The 21,419-nt window shown below is 40.2% G+C and overlaps 1 protein-coding gene across 1 annotated transcript in view; it reads right to left on the reverse strand.

The window, feature by feature from the left end:
* ABCG4 (ATP binding cassette subfamily G member 4) overlaps nt 1-21,419 on the reverse strand; it is a 112,850-nt gene that overhangs the window by 80,432 nt on the left and 10,999 nt on the right. Inside the window, exons 2-4 of the mRNA XM_089678581.1 lie at nt 12,853-13,122; nt 11,617-11,734; nt 5,236-5,368 (exon numbers count right to left, since the gene is read on the reverse strand). Coding sequence (XP_089534707.1) covers nt 5,236-5,368; nt 11,617-11,734; nt 12,853-13,078 — 477 coding nt within the window. The 5' untranslated portion in view covers nt 13,079-13,122. The remainder of the gene's footprint in view (nt 1-5,235; nt 5,369-11,616; nt 11,735-12,852; nt 13,123-21,419) is intronic.

Below are 21,419 nucleotides of genomic sequence, written 5' to 3' on the forward strand. Positions count from 1 at the left end.
GGAAAAATATCAAGGGTGCCAACAATTTCGGCCATGACTGTATATATATATATATACACACACACACACACACAAACAGGTCCATATATATTTGGACACAGAAAAAGTTTTCAAGTATCTACCAAAACATATTCAAGCTATAGTTATATAATGGATCTGGGCTGAAAGTGAACACACTCAGGTTTAATTTGAGGGTATGTACATCCAAATTGGAGGAAGGGTTTAGAAATTACAGCTCTTAAGAGTAGCCATCCCCCCTTTTTCAAGGGACCAAACCTAATTGTAAAATTGAATATAATCATAAATACAATGTTTATTTTTAATATTTTGTTGAGAATCCTTTACTGGCAATGACTGCCTGAAGTCTGGAACCCATGGACATTACTAAAGACTGGGTTTCCTCCTTTCTGATGCTTTGCCGGGCTCTAACTGCAGCTGTCTTCAGTTGTTCTTTGTTTGTGGCTTTCTGCCTTTAGTTTTGCCTTCAGCAAGTGGAATGCATGCTCAATTGGGTTAAGATCAGGAGACTGACTCGGCCATTGCAGAATATTCCACATCTTTTCCTTCAAAAGATCCTGGGTTGCTTTTGCAGTGTGTTTTGGATCATTGTCCATCCATACTGTGAAGCGCGTGCAATCAACTTTGCTGCTTTTGGCTGAATCTGGGCTGACAGTATATCTCTAAACACTGCTGAATTCATCTGGCTGCTTCTGTCACATCATCAATAAACACCAATTACCCAGTGCCACTGGAAGCCATGCATGCCCATGCCATCACACTGCCTGCACCATGTTTTACAGATGACATGTGCTTTGGGTCATGAGGTGTTCCAAGCCTTCTCCACACTTTTTTCTTCCCGTCATTCTGGTACAGATTAATCTTAGTTTCATCCGTTCAAAGAATGCTTTTCCGGAACTGGTCTGGCTTTTTTAGATGTTTTTTGGCAAAGTCTAATCTGGGTTTTCTATTCTTCAGGCTTATGAATGGTTTGCACCTTGTGGTGAACCCTCTGTATTTGCTCTTGTGAAGTCTTCTCTTGATTGTAGACTTTGACAATGATACACCCACCTGCTGGAGAGTGTCCATCACTTGTCTGGATGTTGTGAATGGGTTTTTATTTACCGTAGAGAGGATCCTCCGATCATCCACCACTGTTGTCTTCCGTGGATGTCCTTGCCTTTTTATGTTGCTGAGCTCACCAGTGTGTTCTTCTTTCCCCAAAATGCACCAGACTGGTGATTTGGCCAATCCTAATGTTGCTGCTATTTTTCTGATGGATTTGTGTCATTTGTGAATCCCTACAATGGCCTGTTTAACTTGCATGGACTGCTCCTTTGAATGTATGATGTAGGTTCACAGCAATAGATTCCAAATGCAAATACCACACTTAGAATCAACTCCACGCCTTTTACCTGCTTAATTGTGGAAGAAATAATGAAGGAGCAGCCCACACCTGGCCATGAAACAGCTTTTGATTCAACTGTCCAATTACTTTTGGTCCCTTGAAAAAGGGGGGATGGCTATTCTTAAGAGCTGCAATTCCTAAACCATTCCTTCAATGTGGATGTACATACCCTCAAATTAAACCTGAGTGTGTGCACTTTCAGCCCATATCCATTATATAACTATAGCTTGAATATTTTTTGGTAAATACCTGAAAAAATCTAAAATTGTGCCTGTGTCCAAATATCCAAATATATATGGACCTAACTGTATATATATTGCCAAAAGCATTGGGACACCCCTCCAAATTATTGGATTTAGATGTTCCAATCACCTTTATGGCAACAGCTGTATAAAATCAAGCACCTAGGCATGCAGACTGCTTCTACAAACATTTCTGAAAGATTGGGTCGCTCTCAGATAAGTCCATCTGTGACATTTCCTTGCTACTAAATATTCCACGGTCAACTGTTAGTGGTATTATAACAAAGTGGAAGCAACTGGGAACAACAGCAACTCAGCCACCAAGTGGTAGGCCACGTAAAATGACAGAGCAGGGTCAGCACATGCTGAAGCACACAACTGTCTGCAGGGTCAATAGCTAAAGACCTCCAAACTTCATGTGGCCTTCAGATTAGCAGAACAACAATGAGTAGAGATCTTCATTGAATGGGTTTCCATGGCCGAGCAGCTGCATCCAATCCTTACATGAACAAGAGCAATGCAAAGCGTCTGATGCAGTGGTGTAAAGCACGCCACCATGTGGAGAGCAGTGAAGACATGTTCTCTGGAGTGATGAATCACACTTCTCTGTCTGGCAATCCAATGGACGTGTCTGGGTTTGGTGGTTGCCAGGAGAACGGTTCGTGCCTGACTGCATTGTGCCAAGTGTAAAGGTTGGTGGAGAGGGGATTATGATGTGGGGTTGTTTTTCACGGGCTGGGCTTGGCCCCTTAGTTCCAATGAAGGTAACTCTTAAGACATCAGCATAGCAAGACATTTTGGACAATTTCATGCTTCCAACATTGTGGGAACAGTTTGGGGATGGCCCCTTCCTGTTCCAACATGAGTGCGCACCAATGCCCGATAGAACACCTTTGGGATGAATTAGAGCTGAAACTGTGAGCCAGGCCTTCTCATCTGACATCGGTGCCTAACCTCACAAATGCACTTCTAGAAGAATGGTCAAACATTCCCATAGACACCCTCCTAAAACTTGTGGACAGCCTTCCTAGAAGAGTTGAAGCTGTTATAGCTGCAAAGAGTGGGCCAACTCAATATTCCATTAAAGTTTATGTGTATGTAAAAGCAGCCATCCAAATACTTTTGGCAATATAGTGTATATATATAGTATATTTTTTTATCCACTTATGATTGGCTAACTCACTACCACTTCTGGAAGTCTATTGAAAGCATCAACTATTCTTTTGGGAAAATTATACTTTCTTAGAGATAGTTATGAACTTTTCTCCTGCTAGTTTGAGGTCATGTCCCCATGTTCTTGATCTTTATTACTGTTACTGGCACAAACAAATAACTTCAAATAGAAAACTATTGCAGCCACCTCATTTACAGACTGGTAACCTGCAATGTATTACATTTGGTGTTGCTATTGGGATACCAAGTGCTGGTATACAGCAGCAGCAGGTGTGACCAGACCAATGTAACTGCATTTAATAAAACTGAAACCTGACTGTGTATGATTAAAGTATGATTTATTAATAATGAAGCAACAACTCATCCATCACCAGCAAATAGAATACAAGGCAAAAGCAAAAATATATGTGAACAGTAAACCAAGTGACAGAATACATACCTAGCAACCTAACTATAAAAATATACTGTATATAAAACAAAAAGAAGAAGACAGGTAAACAGGATAAGACAGGAGATGCAAGGAATAACCAAGGAGACGGATCAGGAAGGGGGCCAGAACTGGGATCAGGATCAAGGGGAGCAGATAAGAGGTAGCAGGGTATAGGATGCAGGTCCTAGAACAGGAACAGAAACACAGTAAGAATCAGGATTAGGAATCAAGTTTAGGAGCAGAGCCTCAATAACCATGTAAGTGGCACACATGCATAAAAATGAGGTACTGAGGGAAGCTAGAGGAGGGATTATATACCTTCTTAGCAGCCAGCATTAGGACTCATTTCTGGGATCTGCTGACTACTGAGAAACACCTGCTGGTGGACACCGGAACTTCACCATTCAGCTCTGGGAACCACAGTGCCACCAGCAGGTGACCCTGGTCCTGATAAAAACACTGTAAGGCCTCATTCACACTGATCTTTTTAACCCAGTGCCCTCCACAGTCTAGCAGAAGTACTGCTACAGGGCAGCACGGCTGTGCAAAATCACGTATATATCCATGATTTGCATTTCTGGTTGGGGGTGCGCGTGCACCACCCTACACGCGCCACTATTGGCTGCTGGGGATGTCAGTCACCGGGTCTCAGCTGGTGATTCCCGGCTGGGACTCGGTGATCATCGGCAGGACTGAGAGGGCAGAGATCTGTGTGTAAACAACACAGATCTCTCTCCTGTCAGCATGGACATGCTGCTTTGTATCTCTCTGCACAGCAGAGAGATACAAAGCAGCATGTCTCCAAAGTAAAACAACACACAGCACACTGTTAACCCTTTGATCGTCCCAGATGTTAACCTTTTCCTGTCTAGTGTCATTAGTACAGTGTCAGTGCTTTTTATTAGCAGTGGCCAGGGGCGAACTGACAACTCATGGGGCCCCCAGGCAATAGGGGATCATGGGGCCCCTGTATCCTTGCCCAAACTCAAAAAAGCCTATGAAAAAGGTACCAGGGGCATCTCACGGGGTCCCCTACTGACCCCGGGCACTCAGGCAGTGCCCGAGTTTCTAAATGGTCAGTCCGCCCCTGGCAGTTGCTGTTAGTCAGTTCCCACCCAGTGTCAAAATGCCTGCCGTAGTTCCTCTATAAGTCGCTAATCGCCGCCATTACTAGTATAATAAAAATAAAAATTGCAGTATACATACTGCCATTTGTAGATGCTATAACTTTCACGCAAACCAATTAATATACACTTATTGGGATTTTTTTAGCAAAGACGTGTAGCAGAATACATTTTGGCCTATATTTATTAAGAAATTTGATTTTTTTTCCATTTTTTTTATTGGATATGTTTTATAGCAAAAATTCAAAAATATAGTTTGTTTTTTGTTTTTTTAAAAACGCATAGGTGCTCAAATACCACTGAAAGAAAGCTCTATTTGTGGTAAAAAATTGCATAAATTTAATTTATGTACAGCATTGCATGACCGTCCAATTGTCAGTTAAAGTGACACAGCGCCGTGTCGCAAAAAATGTCCTGGTCAGGAAGAGGGGTACATCCTCTGGAGGGGCACTTCTCTTTTAAAGGCATCTTGCATTTTTTTTCTGCCTCTAAACTCCCCTCTATGTTAGCCTATGTGTCCAGGCACACAGAAGCATTTACGAGTGTTTAGATGCAGGGGCATTTAGATGCCAGAAATACCTCACTGCCAGCATGTTCAGTAGCAGCAGCAATTTGGCAAAAAATACATCTGATGAGCCGAAAGGTATGTAGATGCAGCCAAATGCACTTAAACATGCCTAAATTTGTTTGCATTTTTTTTAACACTACTTTTCTCCTGCCAGGAGAAAGGCGTTTAGAAGAGCTGGGAAAATGCCCAGTACGCATGAGGTCTTAAGTGAAGATGCAGAAAACAATATGCTCTTAAACAAGGTAAATCTTCCATTTCTGATTGCTGCAGGACATTCCTGTTGATTAACTCACCATCATCGCTTCCTTGACTGTTAAATGTGGTAATAACATGTCATCTTGCATTATATAACAGGACATCTTCCTGAATGTTCGTAGCTCCCTCAGCTTTCCATTTACCAATATTTCACCAGTCATTCCACTGTCCCTGTTAAAAACATTTAAATACAGACTTTGGGTTACTCTGGTCCCTATTTATTAAACTATTTTATTAAAGTCCACAATGCTATTACTGTAGGCGCCCTACTCTACCCCCGTACCAATTCAGTTGGCTAGGATGTTGGTGTCTCAGCAGGGCTCCTGCCAGTCCAGCAAAACAGACTGGGATTATAATCAATAAAGAATCGGCTGTTCTCCAGACTTTGATGCTTCTTGTTTTATGAAAATGTCTGGATCACACACCACAAATATTCCACATTTCAAGAGACTGAAGACTCAATGAAGATAATATGAACCCAATATAAAAGGGAAAAACTAACTCACAGGTTTGAGCCCCATTAAAGTGTATGTAAACCCTAACATTGAAATCCTCCTTAACTGCTTTAATTTGATGTTTAACAACGTGAAAGTGAGAACGTTAGGTGAAAATGTTGGCACTGCTCATCAGTAGTACTTCTATAAAATTCTAGGTCTAACAAATCAATAAGTTCACAAATACTTTGCTGAGGTTTTAGATTGGAAGGTTAAAGGCAACAAGGTCAGTTTCCTAAGATTTATAAATGATTTTAGCTGCTTTAGATACTTTATCTCAGCACAAATGTATCAAAATAATTGACCCACATTAATTTTTTTGTCTGAAACAGCAAGCAACATTTTAATAAAATTATCACCAAAAGAAAAAAAGTATGAACCAATCAAGGTGAATTTGCCTGTCTGTCATAAAAATGTTGGAGACTGAATTTCTTGACTGTGGGACGATGCCAAGAATAGCTACTGCAGAATATAAGTGAATAAATTAGAATTTGTGACAAAAACTGATTTATTTGCTGACAGAAACTAAAGGACAAGGTGAAGCCTACTTTTTATACATTATTTTTTGTGGACAGGTAGATCTTTAATTAGTTTATGAAAACCTACAAAAAACCTACAAAATCTTAATGCAGCAAATTACTGGTCACAACAAATCTATTTTCTTGTTATTATGAACCATAATGCTGATTGATACTTTGTGTGAAGTGTATAGGTAGGCACAGGCCCTCAAGGGTTTAGGTGTCACTAACTTGACTAATACTATATTTTAGCAATTTATTTTATTGTTAGGAGTATAATAATCTTTTTTGAATGGTCACTTCAGCTTTGTATGTACTAGTATTTATTTTTCAAATCAGAATAATTCTTATCCATCTTTAGGTCTTTTGAGCATGTTTTGTGTTGGTAGATATGATCTTGCAGTACTTCGCTGGAACACTATATGGATCTTATCAGAGCTTACTGTAGATCAGTAGCTGTATTACAATTAAGCAACATATACAGTGCATTCATAAAGTATTCAGACCCCCTTCATTTTTTTCATTTTTTATGTTGCAGCCTGATACTACAGTTGTTTAAATTAATTTGTTTCTCATTCTCAGTACCTCATAATGACAAAGTGGAAACAGGATTTAGAAATGTCTGCAAATGTATGACTAAGGAAAAAATTAATATCATATTGGCATAAGTATTCAGACCTTTTGAAACAACAAAAGACATTTAGCTCAGGTACCTCCCATTTCTCTTGATTGTTGCTGAGATGTTTATACACCTTGATTGGAGTCCACCTGTGGTAAATTAATTGATTGGATATGGTTTGGAAAGGCACACACCTCTCTATAAAAGGCCTCACAGCAAACAATGCATACTGTATCAGAGCAAAAGCCATGAGGTCAAAGGAACTACCTGCAGAGTTCAGAGACAGGATTATTGCAAGGCACAGATCTGGGGAAGGCAACAAAAACATTTCTTCTGCATTGAAGGTTCCCAAGAGCACAGCGGCCTTCATAATTCTCGAATGGAAGAACTCTGGCACAACCGAGACTCTTCCAAGAGCTGGTTGCCCGGAGAAATTGAGAAATTGAGGGCGAAGGGCTTTAGTAAGAGAGGTAGCTTGAACTCGATGGACACTCTGACTGAGCCCCAAAGAGCCATCACTGCAGCCCTCCACTGATCTGTGCTTTTTGGCAAAGTGGGTAGATGTAAGCCTCTGTTCAGTGCAAAACACACAAAAGCCTGCTTGTAGTTTGCAAAAAAGCACCTGAAGGACTCTCAGACAGCGAGGAACAAGTTTCTTTGGTCTGATGAAACCGAAATTGAACTGTTTGGCCTCCATTCTAAACGTTAAGGAATCCAGGCACTGCTCATCACCTTCCCAATACTATCCCAACAGTGAAACATGGTGGTGGCAGCATCAGGTTCTGGGGGTGTTTTTCAGCTGCAAGGACTGGGAGACTGGTTAGGGTTGAGGGAAAGCTAAATCGAACAACGTATAGAGCTATCCTCAATGAAAACCTGTTCCACAGCGCTCAGGATCTCAGAATGTATCAAAGGTTCACCTTCCAACATGACAACGATCCTAAGCACTCAGCCAAAACAACACAGGAGTGGTTTAGGGACAAGTCTGTGAATGTCCTGGAGTGGCCCAGCCAGAGCCCTGACTTGAACCCTATTGAACATCTTTGAAGAGACCTGAAAATGGCTGTCCATCCACAGTCCCCATCCAACCTGACTGAGCTTGAGAGGATTTGCAAAGAAGAATAGCAGAAAATCCCCCAATCTGTATGTGAAAAGTTTGTTGCATCATACCCAAAAAGACTTCAGGCTGTAATTGCTGCCAAAGGTGCTTCAACAAACTGCTGAGAAAAGAGTCTGAATACTTAAGTACATGTGATAGTTCATTTTTTTTATTTTTAATAAATTCACAGACATTTCTAAAATTCTGTTTTCACTTTTTCTGTCATTATGGGGCACATATTAGGGAAAAAATGAATGTAAACAAATGTAATATTAGGCTGCAACATAACAACATTCTCATTTTGTGTTAATTCTGTGATTTCATTTTCTCATTTTGTGTTAATTCTGTGATTTCATGTTGCCTGTTTACAAATGTATTTGTATTCAATAACTATATATAGCTTCATTTCTTTTCGTGTTAATTTTAGACTTTGACTTTCGTTTGGGTGCAGGTACGTGTCCCTAAACACAGTGTGAGTTCAGGGGCATGCACACGCATGGATATCAAATTGGGAGCAGCAGCTGTGTCCGTACAGCCACTGTGTCCCAATTGACATGAGTGAGACTGCCTGCACATGGATGCATGGAACACCCGTGTATTCCGTGCTGGCAAATAGGGCCCCCACATGGATTTACACTTTAGTTTGCCTGTGTGAACAAAGCCTTACATCTCTTTGAAATGTATTGTTTGAATTACTGTATAGTGCAGCCTTTTTCAACCAGGAGTGAGTCACCAGAGAACCAAGGCTCTCATGAACATTGCTGGATCGGGATGGGGCTCACGTAAGTGTTAGGGTGGACTGGAGGGACTGCTATGCACAGAAGGTTTTTAGGTAAGAAAATATTGAGCCTTTAGAACCACATTAAAATTGTTATTTATTTTACACTTACCATTTTCATATAAATGATTTTTTTAAAATAAAAATGAATTTCTTTATATAACTCCAGTTTGTAAGAACATGGATTAGACATAAGCTCATGACTTTCCCCCCCACTGTGCTATATACAGTTGTGTTCAAAATAATAGTAGTCAGACATCACTAACCTGATCAATCACTGTTTTTAGTAGAAATTATATTTCTACATGGCAAATAATTTACTGGCAGGTGTAGCAGAGTAATAGAAATCCAACAGACCCAACAGTCATGACATGCATGCTGCTGATTCTGTGTAATTGAATCACTAATTGAAAGGGGCATGTTCAAAATAATAGCAGTGTGGAGTTCTGTTAGTAAGGTCATTCATTCTTTGAAAGATAGGTGGCAATTATTGCCCTTATTTAAGGAAGGAAGGCAGCAAATGTTGTACAGTACATTTCTCTCTGAAATTCTGAGGAAAATTCTGAGGAAAACCTGAAAGATGTGGAACAAAGTGAAAAACTACCATTCGAATAGATAGAAGAATAGCCAAAATGGCAAGGACTCAGCCATCAGCTCCAGGAAGATCAAAGAAGGTGTAAAGTTACCTGTGAGTACTGTTACAATTAGAAGACGCCTATGTGAAGCCAAGCTATCTGCAAGAAGCCCCCGCAAAGTCCCGCTGTTGAAAAAAAGACGCGCTGAAGAGGTTACAATTTGCCAAAGAGCACAATGACTGGCCTAAAGAGAAATGGTGCAACATTTTGTGGACTGATGAAAGTAGCATTGTTCTTTTTGGGTCTAGTGGCCGGAGACAGTTTGTCAGACGACCCCCAAACACTGAATTCAAGACACAGTACACTGTGAAGACAGTGAAGCATGGTTGTGCAAGCATCATGATATGGGGATGTTTCTCATACTACGGTGTTGGGCCTATTTATCGCATACCAGGGATCATGGATCAGTTTGAATACATCAGAATACTTGAAGAGGTCATGTTGCCTTATGCTGAAGTGGAAATGCCCTTGAAATGGGTGATCCAACAAGACAACAACCCCAAACACACCAGTAAACGTGCAACATCTTGGTTCCAGACCAACAAGATTGACGTTATGGAGTGGCCAGCCCAATCCCTGGATCTTAATCCAATAGAAAACTTGTGGGGTGACATCAAAAATGCAGTTTCTGAGGCAAACCCAAGAAATAGAGAAGAACTATGGAATGTAGTCCAATCATCCTGGGCTGGAATACCTGTTCACAGGTGCCAGAGGTTGGTTGACTCCATGCAACACAGATGTACAGCAGTTCTCAGAAACAGTGCTTATACAACTAAATATTCATTAAGGCTGGCCATACATTATACAATTATCTGCAGATTTTCTGCCCAATTTCCTTTAGATTTACCTTCAACTATGTAGTGCAAGGGCCTGCCTAATTGGATACAACTGAAAGTGTTGTTTAGGTTTGTCCTCCTATTATATGGTTTTTGGTAAATCTAAACCAAAAATCTGCAGATAATTGTATAATGTATGGCCAGCCTAAGTGACTCAAAGGAAAGCAAAATCTTCAAACATTTTTCAGTTTATATAGTGAATGTTTGAGTTTGTAAAGAAGAATACAAACACTGCTATTTTTTTGAACAGTCTAATATTCACTTTTCTTCAATTTTTTTAGAGGAACAACACAAATTTGATATATTTTTCTTCATGTTTTGATTTGGAATAGAATGTGTACTGTTCCCAATGCATTTGTGTATATGGAAATAATTCTATTTACATACATGTGCTATTAGAAGGATTTTGAGCTTTATTCACTATTTTCCACACACTGCTATTATTTTGAACGTAAAAGTGTACTGGGAATTATGCCTGCTTTGTGGTATCCTGAGATGTGTTGCTTGAAATTTTAAGCCTAGGTCTCCGGGAAATACAAAGAGGAGAGTATCCAATGAGCCTGAGTTTATACTTCCAGATAAACAGCTATTGCACAACTGAATTGCCAATATAGGGGCTGTTTTATTAAATTAGAAATAAATGGGAAAACATTTATGTGTAGATAGAAAAATATATACACATTTTCCCCTTTTTATAAGTGATTACATACCCTTTGTTCTCAGTTGCATAAGAGCTGGGAGAGGATAAACTGCAGTACACTGGTCTTCCCAGTGAATGGGTGTGCAGAGGAGGTGTGTCAGGACAGGAATTGGAGGAGAGTAGGCTAAATTCCCAGCACAGCTAGAGAACTGATCATGGTGTGTTCTCCTGCTTATTATGGTCAGCTTTTAATAGGAAAGCAGAGAGACTGGCAGGAACTCTGGGGATTTCACACAAAGGAAGCAATACAAAGAGAACAGGAGACTTTTTCATACAAGTACAGGGTACAGCAGGCACATATCAGGAATATGAAATGTTGGGTTTCCATTTACCTTAAACAGCGTTGTCAGTTCTGGGTCCCTTATTTTTCATTATGTGAGCTGCTTAGAGGATGTGTAATATGAGGTGAACATTATATAACTTTACTGACACTAGCATTATATATTGAAGGACGTTATTATATTTTTCCAGGGATTTATAGTTTACAGTATACATTGGAAACTGAAAAATGGCATATTATTTCTTATAGACACTAAAGATGAGCATAAGCATTTTACTGACACCAGTGGGGCAACATGGTGTGCAATACACATCTTAGGCCTCATATGCTATTGTCTTCATAGACCAGATATTTCGTACACATGGCCTTATATTTTACCTTGGAACCAGCTGTTAAATTACTAAAAGCACTGAAAGAAAGAGGTGGCTATTTTCTTTGTTTTTACATGTCAGTGGCTTACCTGTATCCAGCTAGAATATTCATTAATGTGGATTTTCCTGCACCAGAAGGTCCCATAATTCCAATAAGCTCTCTGTTGCAGAACATACCAGACAGGCACTTTAGAAGTGTCTTGTACCCTAGAAAGAGCCCACAGGTGAACACATAAGTCAAGAAACTATTATTCAGGCTAATATGAAATAAATATATCTTGATTTTTTTATTGTTTAGCCAGCAAATGGATCTCTAGGATGCTTTTTACATCTTATGCTGATTCTATTTACAGCTTGTTTGGAGGAATAATGTTGTTTACAGGCTCCATAGAATACATTTGCATACAAAAGTACTTGTGCTAGCATCATTCTAGTAACACATAGCAGTGATCCACTTTTTTATTAAATGGCTCTGTCCCAGATTCCATTTAAACAAATGGAGCTGCAAAGTATGTTCTGATGTGCTGCCTCTTTAGCTAACCCATAGTGCTCTGAGAATCCTTTGTCACGTAATAAATGTTAATTTGTATTTATAGCTAACACAGAGAGAGAGAGAAATAGATATAAAACAATGGAAAAACTAGACAAAGTCCATATAGCACTGCAATGGGCTCCTAATAGACACAACTACACACTATGGACCATAAAATAAGATTTTACGGCATATATTATAGGACATGGCTGTTTACAGTCACAAAAAGATGCAATATAAGAAACCCAAAGATTTGGATCAAATCAGACTTAACTATCATTTTCTGTCATATTTTCTGTCACAGAAAAAGAACAGGTTCTCTTTTTTAGGCATCATGCTGACACTGATACTTCTCCAGCAATTCTTTACTTCTAGTTTAAGTCTAGTTCCTGTGTAAGCTGTATGTCAGTTGGTATTGGAGCTTACACAGGGGTAAAGATCCTTTCCTCCCTGATATGACAGTGTTCAGGCTTGGCAATTGGATGCTTGGGCTAGAGCACTGCATTCTTAGACAGATGAAAGAAATAAAAATGCCCAATATGTATGACATCATTTGGTCTAGACCAGAAATCAGGCAGCAAATGAAGAAATGTAAAATCAAGTCAGGGGTGTCACATTTACAGAGCTGGAAAGATTTAACTCCTAGGCAATATTTATGTTTCTGAAATGAACATTTCAGGAGAAAAGTGTCATGCGTTTAAAAAGTGGAGGTAAAATAACTCATCTAAGTAAATAGAGCCTATGACAAAGCTCTGCCACTCCACTTATAGTCTTAAATATTCTTGCCACTTACCTCTTCTTCTCCAGCATGGTCCTTCTCTCACGGAATAGGACAACTCTTTAAACTCAATGTCTACAGATGATCTTTTTGGAAGATGGCAGAAACGCCGTGCATCAGTGATGTGGTTTTCCACCTTCTTCAGGTGGGTGGCAAGAAGAGAGGAGTCCTGTACATTTTGGCACTGGCCATCTTCAACTGTACTTGTGTCCTGAATTGCCGAAGGCACCTTTTCTGCCATATGTGAGTGAGATGACTTTCAAGCAGATCCACAATGTCAAAGATCTAGAATAAAGAAAAACCATTAACATTAATTTATAAAATACATTGTAATTTGTCCATCATGTTTATGTTTCCCATCTGTATGACAGCAACATACTATGAAACCTTTTTAATGCTTGCTAGTTTGATGGCTGTTGACCATATTCCTCCTTACCAACACCAACCATAAAACTCTACAATTGTAATACAAATGCTTCAAACATCATCAACAATCTGGCTGTGCAGGAGCTTATTTCCAGAGAATAATGAAATAAGTGGTAAAATGTTTGTGATCGCTCATCAATTGTATAATATAGTTACCTTTCTATTTGCACCTGGAGCATCAAGGTGAGGGTAACATCACAATCCATCATGAACAGGGGCGGACTGACAAATCATGGGGCCCCCGGGCAATAGGGGATCATGGGGCCCCTGTGTCCTAGCCCAAACTCAAAAAAGCCTATGAAAAAGGTACCAGGGGCATCTCATGGGGCCCCCTGCTGACCCCGGGCCCTCGGGCAGTGCCCAAGTTTCCAAATGGTCAGTCCGCCCCTGATCATGCAAGATCCTGGGGAATACTGAATAGCTCAAATCTCTGAGGATGATATGCTTCAACACAGTGCAGGAGTCTTCTAGAAAAATATGAGCTACTTAGCACTTCCTGGGATCTCGCTGCATTGATGGTGAGGTCACTGCCTGCAATACAGAAGCCCGGGGTAAAATAAGTATAATAGCGCTGAGTAAACCTTTTAGCGCTATATAAATACTGTATAATAATAATATTTGTTCTGTCCTAGCTACACGTTTCCCTGTGTGTTACTCGACAGGCAGCAAAACCCTCCCTTCTGCAATAAGCCAGATTGAATGTGATCTTGAAGCTTTATTAACAAAACAGGGTGGGGTGATATTATTGGGAAATACAAATGAGAAATACATTCAATCAATGTATGAAACATTCAAGCACAATTAAATAATTAAGCTACCGATGGTAGTAAGTCCATGCCCACCAGCGATGCAGCCTGTAGGAAATATAATTTCAGTCCACAACATGTGCAGCAGAGAATTATGGCTAGTTCCTTTCCCTCAGTTCTTAAAGTGGTTGTAAAATCACATCTATTATATTCTTTTATCTTTTCTGTTTTAGGAACATATTAAATACAGTATGTGTGTTTTTTTTTAATTATAAAGTTAAATACCTTTTTTGGCTAGCTCTGCTGTGTGGTCACATGTCCTCCCTCTGCTCTCCTTCTCAATCTAAGGAGTGCAGTGGGAGAGGCTGAGATTTCACTATGACGTATTCAAGCTAGCAGAGGGGGGACATTTGACCACACAGCAGCCCTTGGCAAATGAGGCAATTAGCTTTATAATAACAAAAAAATACACAAATTGTACTTTACATGTTCCTGAAACAGAGAGGATAACAGTATATAATAGATGTTACTTTACACTTTACCAAAGGGGAGGAGCAGCTGCAGCAGAATACTCAATCAAGGGAGAAGGAGAGGGGAGGGGCAGGGAGGAGATCGGTTTCACAGTTGTCACACTGACTATGGAAATGACAGGGAGAGAGGGAGGAGAGAGGGAGAGGGAGAGCTGAATGACAGAGGCACGTAATCTGACCATACTGTCAGAGATCAGCAGCCCTATAACCCCTCGTGTGCTGTTTGTAGTTGCTGTAATGTTTCATGTATTGTCCACCCCTCTATTGTACAGCGCTGAGCAAACCCTTTGGCGCTATATAAACTCGATGTAATAATAATAATAATAATGATAAGCATGGTCAGTATGTGCAGGGGAAGACAGGAAAGGCAGGATCAACCAGGTATTGAACAACAAATAAACTGGAAAATTGACAACTTTATTAAGGCCAAACAGTCTCTAGTTTCTGCAAAACAGTAAATTTATTTTGGGTTCCATCTATTGGCCACATTTAATATTGCAGGGAGGATGATGAATTTCCCTGCTGAAAGCAGAACAATATTTCCTAACTTTTGTTTTCCACAGTAGTTGTTATAGTATAGGCAGATCTAGGATGGGGTGTACATGAAAAGTAAGCCTGGTTACCAATCAAGAGTGAACAATTTTGCCACTGGTGATACTGCTGCTTCTTTCAGTCAGTCATGTGGCTGTGTTGTCTGAGCATTTTTCTCTGTATATGCAACCCATGTGGACAGTATGCATGTGTAGGGAAAGTTTGGATGTGTATCCGTGTACAGACCTAAAACGTAAGCTCCAATCCAAAATATGAACAGGCATCAAATTGTTTTGTGGAAGGAACAGATGGTTTGTGCTGCAAAGTCAAGGACACCATCAATCCAGATAATTATCCAGTGGAGAGAATTGTCAATTACCCTGTTATCGCTAGTAGTGGACAACTTAACAGTCACACTAAAACAACATACTTTTGCCATAGTGTGAGATGATGATCACCTGCAGTCACCATCCCGGCCATTTAATGTTCCAGCAAATAGCTGTTGACATTGATAAACTACTTCATTATTCACAAAGTACATATAACATAGCCTAATGTACCTGATCATTGTATAAAAAAACAACCTATATATGAATGTATAGTATTTTCCAGAGCAGAGAGGGGTTTTAATCTTTATACAACGTAACAATAATGTTAGCCAATGATGACTTCAGAAAGTTTGGAGTTCAGGTGATCTTCTAAGTCAGTGGTGCCCAACACAAGCCCGATGGCTGTCTCTGTGCATCCCGCTGTGTCTTGGCCTGGTTCTGCCACCTGTTGTACACTTGTCCAGTCCACTTTTCAGAGTGGCAGAAGGGTGTCAGGTGCTGAAATGCTTCCTCAATTCACCATCTGTCGCAGAAATAGACTATTGTCAGGTGGAGTTATCTCTGACAATACAGCAAGTGTAGCCCCACCCTTACTGAGCAGAGAGAACAGGAGAGGAGCAGGCTACCATGTAAATGGGCTTAAATATCACTGCCACTGCACTACTAACTTCCAGTGTGTGTGGGGGGGGGGGTTACATTTCAGAGCCACTGACTGCACTGATCACTGATGTTGAGGGGTGAAAGTATGAAGATGATGATTGGTGGTGAAACATGTTTAGCGGGGCCTAGCCCCGGTGACATCACATGTATGCTGAGAACGGGATGTTGCCATTTGTATTGCTTTTCACTCTTCTATCTGCCGATTCTGTAAGTAACTTTTTATGGTATTTATTTAACACTATTGTGGCTCCCTTGGCTTCTCTTTGGAGGGATACTTGATTGTTGAATCTGTGAGGAAAAAGTTCACTTCTTACTTGGTGTATCGTGGCTGTGAGAGGTCAGATGGCTAATGACAGCATGGCCAGTGCTGCTTAAAAGCATACAGTAGATCTAAGCGCATAGTGATCTCTGTGTTGGGATCAAGGGATCTGGTAAGAGGCTGAATATTATGGTGGAGGAATCACTGGGAAAACATTTGTTTACTGAGAGGCTTTCTCATAGGAGTCATTCCAATGTATAAACGACAGAGAACTTTTGTATTGAGCACTGTCTCGGACTTTCATAAAATCTATTTTTACATTGGATTAATTGATGCATAATACACTGAATAGATTTTTGTCTGCACAGAGCATTTTTATTGATGGTTTATATGTTGAGTAATTTTACATTTGATGAATGATTAGGGTAGCGTTCCTACATATAAGATATACTCACGGCCACTTTATTAGGTACACCTTTCTAGTACCGGGTTGGACCCCCTTTTGCCTTCAGAACTGCATTAATTCTTCAAGGCATAGATTCAACAAGGTGTTGGAAACATTCCTCAGAGATTTTGGTCCATATTGACATGATAGCATCACACAGTTGCAGGAGATTTGTCGGCTGCACATCCATGATGCAAATCTCCCGTTCCACCACATCCCAAAGGTGTTCTTTTGTATTGAGATCTGGTGACTGTGGAGGCCATTGGAGTAGAGTGAACTCATTGTCATGTTCAAAAAAACTGTTTGAGATGATTTGAGCTTTGTGACATGGTGCATTACCCTACTGGCAGTAGCCATCAGAAGATGAGTACACTGCAGACATAAAGGGATGGACATGGTCAACAACAATACTTAGGTAGACAGTGGTGTTTCAGCGATGCTCAATTGGTACTAAGGGGCCCAAAGTGTGCCAAGATAAATCCCTTACACCATTATACCACCACCAGCTTGAACTATTGATACAAGGCAGGATGGATCCATGCTTTCATGTTGTTTAAGTCAAATTCAAACCCTACCATCTGAATGCCACAGCTGAAATCGAGACTCATTAGACCAGGCGACATGTTTCCAATCTTCTATTGTCCAATTTTGGTGAGCCTGTGTGAATTGTAGTCTGTGTATCTTGTTCTTAGCTGACAGCTGGCATCTGGTATGTTATCTTGCTGCTGTAGCCCATCTACTTCAAGGTTCAGCGTGTTGTGCATTCAGAGATGGTATTCTGCATACCTTGGTTGTAACGAGTGGTTATTTGAGTTACTGTTGCCTTTCTATCATCTTGAACCAGTCTGCCCATTCTCCTCTGAACTCTGACATCAACAAGGCATTTTTGTCCACACAACTACCGCTCAGCTCACTGTACTTTCTCTTTTTTGGACCATTCTCTGTAAACACTAGAGATGGTTGTGCATAAAAATCCCAGTAGATCAGCAGTTTTTGAAATACTCAGACCAGCACGTCTGGCACCAACAATCCCCTTTCTTCCCCATTTTGATGCTCGGCTTGAACTTCAGCAAGTCGTCTTCACCACGTCTACATACCTAAATACATTGAGTTGCTGCCATATGATTGCTGATTGGCTGATAAGCAATTTTTGTTACCAAGCAATTGCACAGGTGTACCTAATAAAATGACTGGTGAGTGAACAATGAATATAAAAAGTCTACACACCCCTGTTAAAATGTCAGGTTTCTGTGATGTAAAAAAATGAGACAAAGATAAATAATTTCAGAATTTTTTCCACCTTTAACTCAGTTGAACAACAAACTGAAATATTTTACGTGGAGGGAAGTAAAAGTAAAAAACTGAAATAATATGGTTGCATAAGTGTGCACACCCTTAAACTAATACTTTGTTGAAGCACCTTTTGATTTTATTACAGCACTCAGTCTTTTTAGGTATGAATCTATCAGCATGGCACATCTTGACCTGGCAATATTTGCCCACTCTTCCTTGCAAAGATACTCCAAATCTGTCAGATTGCGGGGAATCTCCTGTGCACAGCCCTCTTCAGATCACCCCACAGATCTTTGATCGGATTCAGGTCTGGGCTCTGGCTGGGCCATTCCAAAACTTTAATCTTCTTCTGGTGAAGCCATTCCTTTGTTGATTTGGATGTATGCTTTGGGTCATTGTCATGCTGAAAGATGAAGTTCCTCTTCATGTTCAGCTTTCTAGCAGAGGCCTGAAGGTTTTGTGCCAATATTGACTGGTATTTGGAACTGTTCATAATTCCCTCTACCTTGACTAAGGCCCCAGTTCCAGCTGAAGAAAAACAGCCCCAAAGCATGATGCTGCCACCACCATGCTTCACTGTGGGTATGGCATTCTTTTGCTGATGTTCAGTGTTGTTTTTGTGCCAAACATATCTTTTGGAATCATGGTCAAAAAGTTCAACCTTGGTTTCACCAGACCATAACACATTTTCCCATATGCTTTTGGAAGACTTCAGATGTATTTTTGCAAAATTTATCCAGGCTTGGATGTTTTTCTTCATAAGAAAAGGCTTCCATCTTGCCACTCTATCCCATAGCCCAGACATATGAAGAATACGGGAGATTGTTGTCACATGTACCACACAGCCAGTACTTGCCAGATATTCCTGCAGCTCCTTTAATGTTGCTGTAGGGTTCTTGGCAGCCTCCCAGACCAGTTTTCTTCCCGTCTTTTCATCAATTCTGAAGGGACTTCCAGTTCTTGGTAATGGCACTGTTGCGCCATATTTTCTCCACTTCACTGTGTTCAATGGTATATCTAATGCCTTGGAAATTCTTTTGTACCCTTTTCCTGACTGTTACCTTTTAACAATGAGATCCCTCTGATGCTTTGGAAGCTCACTGCGGACCATGGCTTTTGCTGTAGGATGCGACTAAGGAAATATCAGGAAAGACCTACTAGAACAGCTGAACTTTATTTGGGGTTAATCAGAGGTACTTTAAATGATGGCAGGTGTGTACTGACTCCTATTTAACATGATTTTGAATTTGATTGCTTAATTCTGGACACAGCTACATCCCCAGTTATAAGAGGGTGTGCACACTTATGCAACCACATTATTTTAGTTTTTTTATGTTTATTTCTCCCCCTAAAAGATTTCAGTTTGTTTTTCAATTGAGTTGTACAGTTTATAGGTCATATTAAAGGTGGAAAAAGTTCTGAATGATTTATCTTTGTCTCATTTTTTTACATCACAGAAACCTGACATTTTAACAGGGATGTGTAGAGTTTTTATATCCACTGTATATTGTGCATGGTTTAGTATTCAAACCCAAGGTTGCTGCATATTTACTTTACAATATTTCACTAAGCACAAAATACCCCATTTTAAATTTTTAAAAAACCTATTTGTGATTCTAAAAAAAGGAGGGGGTGAGTAATATTATAGCATGCAAAAGCAGGGGGTGATAGTCGTTTTAAGATAACAAAAGAGACAGACTGTCTACTGTTCACACAGACTTTCATAAATGTGCAATTCAATATGCATGTCCATTTTAAAGTGATCTGTTAAAAAGAGACTGCTCAATTCAAAGTGCTTGAAAACATCTAATAAATACCTACAGTAAATAGACGGAATTGGCCAAACAATACCTTATGTCTCTAGGTGCCTACAGTATATTCATCTCCGTGATCAGGTAGACTGAGTCTACCAATAATCCGGCTGTGTGTAGGTTGTCTGTGGGTAGGTTACATCTATATTGCTGCATGTTTTATTTGGTGCATTTGTGTCTGTGAACAGTGCAGTATTCTTGCTATTCATTTCATCGTACTCACTGTTGTGAAGTGCAGCTTATGAATTTTTAATGTTTGAGTACTTAGCACAGTTACATTGCATGCTGCATCTATTATCAGTGTGTTTTTATAAAGACTTTAAATTTACAATGTCCATTAATAAGAGTATTCATGTGTGCATAAAAAGACACACTATCATTAGACAAACATATTTACACACAAACACATTCACTATGTGCAATTAAATGTAACACTGTGTAATAAATGCTTTCCGGTCTACAGACTTGTTTATAAAATTGTGATATTCATGAGTATCCACACTTCTTTGTTGATGTACTGGTAGTATGGAATGGTTAGGACCTCTTCAGGTCTTTTATTACCAAGTCTTTATTTAGCTGCATTCCCTTCAGCTTGCTGTCAATTAAGATGGTAAGTTCCTGGTGGGCAACCTGCAGCCCAGAGGCCGCATGCAGTACTTTGTTTATTATTTTGTGCTTCTTTAGGGTCCCAGAAATGAAAGATAAATATTCTTCAGACTGGCTTCTACTAGTTACAATTTTGGTGTAGTTTTATCACACAGTCTTATGTTTTCTGTGCTGTATATCTCTCTTTAATTTTTTTTACTCTGATCACTTAGGCCTGGTTCACACTACTGTGGCTCTGGGAGCCACGTTTTGTGAGGGCACGGCAGCCCATGCATTTGAATATTCTGTCGTGCTGCTGGAAAAAGCAGGCAAAAGGTCCCTGCATCAATTTTTAAATCGCAGCACACATGGTTGCAGTTTCCAGTGCAGGAAGTGGCTGCCATGATTTCCAGTGCGTGTGGGTGCCATTAGAATTAGTGACACCTGTACGCATCTCCTGCATTTTCTGTACAGGTGGTTGCTGCTGCAGGACGGGGTGCTGACCAGTTGTGGGAACCACCCTCACAAGTGTGATCCAAGCCTTATAATTAGAGATGAACGAATTATTCAAAAATTCGGTTCGGCTGATTCGCCGAATTCGCCGAATAAATTCGCTTCGAGCCGAATATATTCGCTGCGAATTTAACTTATAAAAAGGGTGTTTCTAGGCTTCAGAGAGCCTTTATATTAGTGCAGAACACTGTACCTTTAATTTAAATGCCCTTGGAGTCTGCTGGGGAAGAGAAATAATACTGTCAGTCAGTATGACATGCAGATGAGTGCCGTCGATCTTAGAATCACCGCACACTTCACTCATTTGGGCAGTCACGGGGCCAAAACCAGAGTGTGGAGCCACAGTGTGGCGGTGGAGGCAGCAGCAATGGTAGGCCATACAGCACCCTATGACAAAATGGAACCCACCAGCAGTGTGAGGAGACCTGAAAGTGGCACATGGCAGAGTGTGGCG

The sequence above is a fragment of the Staurois parvus genome, unplaced genomic scaffold, assembly GCF_062004578.1.
Source record: "Staurois parvus isolate SC_StPar_1 unplaced genomic scaffold, SC_StPar_1.0 ptg000207l, whole genome shotgun sequence".
Classification (NCBI taxonomy): domain Eukaryota; kingdom Metazoa; phylum Chordata; class Amphibia; order Anura; family Ranidae; genus Staurois; species Staurois parvus.